This window comes from Coregonus clupeaformis, chromosome 23 (assembly GCF_020615455.1).
Source record: "Coregonus clupeaformis isolate EN_2021a chromosome 23, ASM2061545v1, whole genome shotgun sequence".
Classification (NCBI taxonomy): Eukaryota; Metazoa; Chordata; class Actinopteri; order Salmoniformes; family Salmonidae; genus Coregonus; species Coregonus clupeaformis.
Genome location: NC_059214.1, coordinates 30,316,958 through 30,325,441, shown reverse-complemented (window position 1 = coordinate 30,325,441; position 8,484 = coordinate 30,316,958). Strand labels below are relative to the sequence as shown.

Here is an 8,484-nt window from a genome sequence, read left to right as displayed (position 1 = left end):
TTGCACTTTGGATGGTGTATCAATACACCCAGTCACTACAAAAGATACAGGCGTCCTTCCTAACTCAGTTGCCGGAGGGGAAGGAAACCGCTCAGGGATTTCACCATGAGGCCAACGGTGACTTTAAAACAGTTACAGAGTTTAATGGCTGTGATAGGAGAAAACTGAGGATGATTCAACAACATTGTAGTTACTTCACAATACTAACCTAATTGACTGAGTGAAAAGAAGGAAGCCTGTACAGAACAAAAATATTCCAAAACATGCATCCTGTTTGCAACAAGGCACTAAAGAAATACTGAAAAGAATGTGGCAAAGCAATTAACTTTTTGTCCTGAATACAAAGTGTTATGTTTGGGGCAAATCCAATACAACACATTACTGAGTACCACTCTCCATATTTTCTAGCATAATGGTGACTGCATCATGTTATGGGTACGCTTGTAATCGTTAGGGCCGGGGAGTTTTTCAGGATAAAAAATTAACGCAATGGCGCTAACCACAGGCAAAATCCTAGTGGAAAACTTGGTTCAGTCTTGTTTCCACCAGACACTGGGAGATGAATTCACCTTTCAGCAGGTCAATAACCTAAAACACAAAGCCAAATCTACACTGGAGTTGCTTACCAAGAAGACAGTGAATGTTCCTGAGTGGCCGAGTTCCAGTTTTGACTTAAATCTACTTGAAAATCTATGGCAAGAACTGAAAATGGTTGTCTAGCAATGATGAACAACCAATTTGACATTGCTTAAAGAATATTTAAAAGAATACTGGGCAAATGTTGCACAATCCAGGTATGGAAAGCTTGTAAGAGATTTACCCAGAAAGGCTCACAGCTGTAATAGCTGCCAAAGGTGCATCTACAAAGTATTGACTGAGAGGTGTGAAAACTTATGTAAATGATATATTTTTGTATTTAATTTTCAATAAATGTGCAAAAAATTCTAAAAACATGTTTTCACTTTGTAATTATGGGGTATTGTGTGTAGATGGGTGAGAAATATATATTTTTAATCAATTTTGAATTCAGGCTGTAACACAACAAAATGTGTAATGTAGTATGAATACTTTCTGAAGGCACTGTATAATTCCATTTTCAGTAATAAAAATACATTATTGATTTAATTTCACAGTGTCTAGAGTCTTTAGCAACAGAACCTCTCACAACACCTAGGAAACTATGAGGAATCTCTATGGGCAACTGACTGGCAACTCCACAAGTTCACTGCTACGGAACAGAACATCCCTCCATCTTCATGACGACAGCCCTTGTCGAGAGGAGAGTCTGCGCTCATTTTATCACTGAGTCCAATACCAGCCCACTTCCTGTTGGTTAAGCTTTAAGCTGCTGTAGTCTCTATGTTCGATGGGAGGAGGAGGTAGACCATGTTGTCAGGTCAGGAAGTCCCAGGAAGGTTGTAGAGACACAGGAAGCTGAACATCATGACGACTAGCACCAGACCAATCAGAACCTGCTGGAACCACAGATACTGGTCCAGCTTCTGCTCTAGCCGGACGTTACACACCATCACACGCATCAGCTGCAGAGGAGAGCATTGGGTTACTTCATCTTACTAATGTATTCACTTTTCAGTCTCCCATATCAATTTGACACCACTAAAATGTATAATGGTTGTAATAGTGTACAAAAAAAAGAGGAAAAAAAAGAAGATAAACAAAGTCAATCAAAGTTAAAATACAGTAAATACTGTACATAGGTTAATATATAGGTTCATGTATTCTAGTGGGTGGAGGAGCATCATCCAAGAGGAGTGGAGAGCTCACCGTTGTGTGCAGGTCCGGGTGGCCATTGGCTCCTCCTTCAATGGGGCTGTCACTGCCACAGGTCAGAATGGGCTTAGTGCTCTCCAGGACGTGACATTGTAATCTACAGGAAGGACAGGATACAGTCACGTCCAATAATGTGTATAAACCCTAGATGACTGACAGGGGGCGCTGTATTGAAGCCACTGCGCAGCCATCTTGGTGGTACTCCTCAAATGTAAAAAAAATATTTTGGACACTATAGAAATGCATTTATTAATGTCTACATTCGTTTTTGACATGTTTATTCTATTACAGACATCTTAATACGCGAGTCAAACTCATTCCACAGAGGGCCGAGTGTCTGCGGGTTTTCGTTCCACCCTTGTACTACCCATTGATGAATTAAGGTCACTCACTAATTAGTATGGAACTACCCTCACATGGTTGTCTAGGTGTTAATTGAAAGGAAAAACAAAAGCACGCAGACACTCGGCCCTCCGTGAAATGAGTTTGACACCCTTGCTTTAATGCATAATTTTTTATTATATTATGTGAGTTAAACATTAAAATAAAAAAATATATAAAAACATGTTCCTTCAAGTGTTTTTTTTAGAGTACTAATGTTACTGTCCCGACTACAACAACAAAATACTTAAAGATGCACTATGCAGAAATCGCTCCGCCATTTCCTGGTTGCTAAAATTCTAATAGTTCACTTAATTTCAGTTTACGTGACAAAACAAGCAAGCATAGTGTAGAGAATCACTGTACCATCTAAACTGCTGTGAAATATATTTCCATAATCAAAAATATTGTATTTTCAGCTGTTTGAAGCTGGTGTACAAAACCGAAAGTAAAAGACACAAAAACGAAACTTAAGAACGTGAAACATAGAAATAGCTCGCATAGAACAGATCTACCACTTCTTAGACTTCCTTTCAATGAGAATGACAGAGCTATTTATATGTGAATTTGGTCGGGTCGACCAAAAAGTTACACATTGCAGCTCTAAATACATGTAATTTTATCCTTTTAATTGAACCATTAATTCCTATGGAAGACTGCTCCTACTAGGGAGTGCCCATATCGTTGACCGCTGGCTTCAAAGCCTCTCAATGGCCAATACATAGCATCAGCAATCCAGGGTTTATATACGTAATTGGTCACATCAGGGAAGACTGAGGAGAGGGGATTATCAGCCTGCTAGGTCATTGACATACCCCAGCCATGCTGAGGCAATCTGTGCTGTACACTGCAAGACCACGATGGGTTTAGTGAATCAAAGTTCTCTTGAGGTCATTATAGATGTTGATGGTGGCATATTAACGACTGCTTGCCCTTTGGCTGAACAGGAATTGCTTTACTCATTTACATACACTCAGTATACCAAACATTAGGAACACCTTCCTAATATTGAGTTGCACCACCCCCTTTTGCCCTCAGAACAGCCTAAATTAGTCGGAGAATGGACTGTACATGTTGACTCCAATGCTTCCCACAGTTGTGTCAAGTTGGCTGGATGTCCTTTAGGTGATGGACAATTCTTGATACAGACGGGAAACTGTTGAGCGTGAAAACCCCAGCAGCGTTGCAGTTTTTGACACAAACCGGTGCGCCTGGTACCTACTATCATATCCTGTTCAAAGGCACTTCAATCTTTTGTCTTGCCCATTCACCCTCTGAATGGCACACATACACAATCCATGTCTCGATTGTCTCAAGGCTTAAAAATCCTTCTTTAACCTGTCTCCTCGCCTTCATCTACACTGATTGAAGTGTATTTAACAAGTGACATCAATAAGGGATCATAGCTTTCACCTCGATTCATCTGGTCAGTCTATGTCATGGAAAGAGCAGGTGTTCTTAATGTTTTGTACACTCAGCGTATATTCCCATCTATGATGAGGCATTGATGATGATGTACCTGTGCTCCATCATCTTGGTTTTGGGCACGTCCTTCCAGAACTGAGCGAGCTCTGGTGATCCAGCACCAACGTTCTGCTCCATCTCTGCAGCCATAACCAGGAAGCGGTCCTGCAGAGACGCCTGGTAGCCTGCACAAACACATCCATGGCACACATTGAACTCTGAATAATTTTTTATCGCTGTATATTGTTCAGTTTATGTATCTAGATTCCTACATTTGGATGGGATCATCTGTACAAAGGATACAGTTTAAACCCCACTGCTGTCAGCATCAAATAATCAGAAGATAGAACTGAAAGAGCTGACTCTGACACAGCTGTGAACAGAAAAAGTAAGGGTTCTTATCCACTAGACTCGAACAAATGAACAAGACATGGGCGATAGATGGTGGCTCCCGAAAATTGAATTAACGAGTTTTAAAGTTAAACCCAGAGAGAAAACCCTCAAACTTTGGAATAGTGCCAGAATTATATTCTTCAAAAAACCCATATCTTGCACATCAGAAGCCATGACTGACATTTCCATGCTTGAAGGCCTCTGAACGTCTTATCAGCCAAGTCCCTGCAACCCTACTCAATGTTGGTCTCAAGTGATCAAGAGGAAAACATTGACCTTAGGGGTTTCAGCCTTCCACAGAGTACTGAGACTGGCTCAATAAAGTTTCTTTATTTACCCGCCGTTAGATTTCTGAAAGGCTCGGCTTAGGGGAAGATAAGAGATTATTATTTTATCACTCTTAAAATATGTATGTCGGGCAAAAGAAAGCTGCACTCTGTCAGCACTTTCCAAAGATATTAGACTCAGACTGGACCTTTTGATTATTCTGAAGTTTCTTCTGGTGTATCTGGAAACATCCGAAGGAAAAAGTAGATAAGAGGAGTGGGTGGAGAGAGAGAGTGGGAGAGAGAAGTGCAGTACTCTACCTCCATGTAAGGACACCACTATATCCACAGAAGCGCCCGGTTCACAGCTGCTGTTGCTGGGCTTCACTCTGTACTTCTCAGGTGCTGTGGTTCGTACCTGTGGAGGGAGACACCATCAAGTCAGCTTCACACACACACACACACACACACACACACACACAGAGAGAGAGAGGGGCACGCTTGCACACACAGGGGCATGGACGTACCTTGAAGGCCACTTGATTCTTGGACACATTATCGAGGATGATAAGACACTTCCTGTCTGACTCTTTGGAGCCAAAGCTCAGCTCTTCTGCTGGACTGGAAAAAAGGGAGAAAATACGTTCCATTTCAGAAGAGAAACAGCACAGGCTACATGATGACAAGGCGACCGGCTACGATTGAATTTGTGACTAACGTAATAAACAAATGTATTTTTCTTTACAAAGGCATCGGCCACAATGGCTATCTGGTGTTCAAACCAACCCAATACATCTGTTAGAAGTCTTGCTTTACAGCGTGCTTTGTTGTTCTCTTCGTGATATCTTAGCTTTATCGATCTGTTTGGCAAAGCTTTGTGAGCTTAGATGTTGCTTCCTGAGAGTGATTGCAGTATGATTACCCAGGGACTTGTAGATTCTGTTAGCTTCCATTGTTACACATTTACTAAACAGCTGCTGTATCACCATCTAGCTCAGTATTCTAGCTAACACATGGCAGATTATGTCCATCTGTGCTTGCATGATTTTTTTCTCTCCTTTAAATAAACAAAAAGCCTTGTACACTACATTGATGCTGAAATCAGTGTGTGTGTATTTGCCATTTATCCGACTCAATTGACGTCAACATGTTCTAAAAAAATAAATAAAAAATTCATTGCAAAGAAATAGCCCCTGACTGACTGTATGTTTCCTGAGCCAAACCCTCAGTCTCCGATGTGCTGTGTCTCCACCTAACCCATATGGAGCTGTCTGTCAGGCCCCTGGGTACTAGGCTGGCTCAAGCCTATCAGCCGTAGCTGAACCCATGGGGAACATGGAGAATTAAACCACATTATTACCCAGGTCTAGGGTGAAAACATCTGTGATCTGGCATCAAAGCTGTGAAATCTGGAGCAGCAGAGGAAAAATCCATGGCCTGAGAAAGTAGCCACGAGGCGCTCTAATTCGCTTTCCAACACTCAGCGCACCCAATCCCCCTTCCTGCCCCTAATAGCCCCCCCCCACCCCCTCGCCTCAACAGGCTCAGGTTTAAGGGATAATTCTGTAATTTGATAATTCAGCCTCAGTGAACACTTCTCCACACTGTGCTGTGGACTGCTGCTGGCCTGCTACAGTACCTACTGAAAACTCAGTGAAATGGCCAACAGGATAAAAATTCCTGTATAGTGTATATTAAGTCTCGCTGTACATTCCTTAGGCTTCATCTCCTCTAAACAACGGATTGTTCCAACTTCCTTCCCTTCCACATCCTCCTGTGTTTGTTCATTGCCCCAGTAAAGTGTTGTGAGGAGCCCATTACTCCCCTGAGCCCGGAATGATTCTCTAGACTGCAGGAAACCTTTTGACAAACACATTGTGCAGATCAAAGCCTCCCCTCTTCCGCCCCTCCAGCTCTAGTTCTGCCTTCCTCGTGGACTCACTGGAATCAGGGCTAACACAGCTCAGAGACATAATTGCATTTAAGGCTCATATAAATCTTTTTATCACTCTAATACGTAGCCCGTAGCTGTGACAAATCTCACATCAAAGAGTCGGCTCTCCAAAAAACTGAACTGGGCGGAAATGATTCAGGAACATAGGATTGATTTAATTTAACATCGGAATACCCATCTATGGAGGCAGCTCTCAAGTACTGTACCTGAAAACAATCTGAACCTAATGGCACCCCACACAACACGCTTTAGATCAATATATATATTTTTTAATGATTAGTAATGAGAACGTTCTTAAAATGTAAATAGAAGCCTGAAGAATGCCGGTCTATAATCAACCTCAGGGTAAAGGGATATACAGTGGGGGAAAAAAGTATTTAGTCAGCCACCAATTGTGCAAGTTCTCCCACTTAAAAAGATGAGAGAGGCCTGTAATTTTCATCATAGGTACACATCAACTATGACAGACAAATTGAGATTTTTTTTCTCCACAAAATCACATTGTAGGATTTTTTATGAACAACACAATTATGCAACACACATATTTAATATATTTTCCCTCAGCAGGAAAACCAACAGAGATACACCTGGCTGGGTGAGGCCGTAGCAGATGATCACAACTGTATCTGTAGCTTACATGACTGAGCTGTGTTCTCTCCCCTCTGTCCTCAGATATGCCCATAGACCTGAAGAAGGGAGACATGGCATCCATCTTGAAGCCTTTCCCTCTGGTTACGGCTAAGCCAGCCAAACAAAAGACCACAACCATCGCCCCGGCCTTGAATGGTACGGTTCAGTGATGAATGTTCTTGTGTTTATAAGAATATACAATATATATATATACAGTGGGGGAAAAAAGTATTTAGTCAGCCACCAATTGTGCAAGTTCTCCCACTTAAAAAGATGAGGCCTGTAATTTTCATCATAGGTACACGTCAACTATGACAGACAAATTGAGAATTTTTTTTCTCCAGAAAATCACATTGTAGGATTTTTAATGAATTTATTTGCAAATTATGGTGGAAAATAAGTATTTGGTCACCTACAAACAAGCAAGATTTCTGGCTCTCACAGACCTGTAACTTCTTCTTTAAGAGGCTCCTCTGTCCTCCACTCGTTACCTGTATTAATGGCACCTGTTTGAACTTGTTATCAGTATAAAAGACACCTGTCCACAACCTCAAACAGTCACACTCCAAACTCCACTATGGCCAAGACCAAAGAGCTGTCAAAGGACACCAGAAACAAAATTGTAGACCTGCACCAGGCTGGGAAGACTGAATCTGCAATAGGTAAGCAGCTTGGTTTGAAGAAATCAACTGTGGGAGCAATTATTAGGAAATGGAAGACATACAAGACCACTGATAATCTCCCTCGATCTGGGGCTCCACGCAAGATCTCACCCCGTGGGGTCAAAATGATCACAAGAACGGTGAGCAAAAATCCCAGAACCACACGGGGGGACCTAGTGAATGACCTGCAGAGAGCTGGGACCAAAGTAACAAAGCCTACCATCAGTAACACACTATGCCGCCAGGGACTCAAATCCTGCAGTGCCAGACGTGTCCCCCTGCTTAAGCCAGTACATGTCCAGGCCCGTCTGAAGTTTGCTAGAGTGCATTTGGATGATCAAGAAGAGGATTGGGAGAATGTCATGTGGTCAGATGAAACCAAAATAGAACTTTTTGGTAAAAACTCAACTCGTCGTGTTTGGAGGACAAAGAATGCTGAGTTGCATCCAAAGAACACCATACCTACTGTGAAGCATGGGGGTGGAAACATCATGCTTTGGGGCTGTTTTTCTGCAAAGGGACCAGGACGACTGATCCGTGTAAAGGAAAGAATGAATGGGGCCATGTATCGTGAGATTTTGAGTGAAAACCTCCTTCCATCAGCAAGGGCATTGAAGATGAAACGTGGCTGGGTCTTTCAGCATGACAATGATCCCAAACACACCGCCCGGGCAACGAAGGAGTGGCTTAGTAAGAAGCATTTCAAGGTCCTGGAGTGGCCTAGCCAGTCTCCAGATCTCAACCCCATAGAAAATCTTTGGAGGGAGTTGAAAGTCCGTGTTGCCCAGCGACAGCCCCAAAACATCACTGCTCTAGAGGAGATCTGCATGGAGGAATGGGCCAAAATACAGTGGGGAGAACAAGTATTTGATACACTGCCGATTTTGCAGGTTTTACTACTTACAAAGCATGTAGAGGTCTGTAATTGTTATCATAGGTACAC

General features: G+C 42.3%; 1 protein-coding gene across 2 annotated transcripts in view; it reads right to left on the bottom strand.

Annotated features, from left to right (window-relative positions):
• Nucleotides 1-1,014: 1,014 nt before the first annotated feature.
• The window catches only part of LOC121536864 (motile sperm domain-containing protein 2), a 28,931-nt gene continuing 21,461 nt past the window's right edge, over nt 1,015-8,484 (bottom strand). For both annotated transcript variants that reach the window (XM_041844470.2, XM_041844469.2), the window contains 5 exons: nt 4,823-4,916; nt 4,617-4,713; nt 3,692-3,821; nt 1,786-1,888; nt 1,015-1,541 (listed from right to left, as the gene is read on the bottom strand). In XM_041844470.2, coding sequence (XP_041700404.1) covers nt 1,398-1,541; nt 1,786-1,888; nt 3,692-3,821; nt 4,617-4,713; nt 4,823-4,916 — 568 coding nt within the window. In that variant the 3' untranslated portion in view covers nt 1,015-1,397. The remainder of the gene's footprint in view (nt 1,542-1,785; nt 1,889-3,691; nt 3,822-4,616; nt 4,714-4,822; nt 4,917-8,484) is intronic.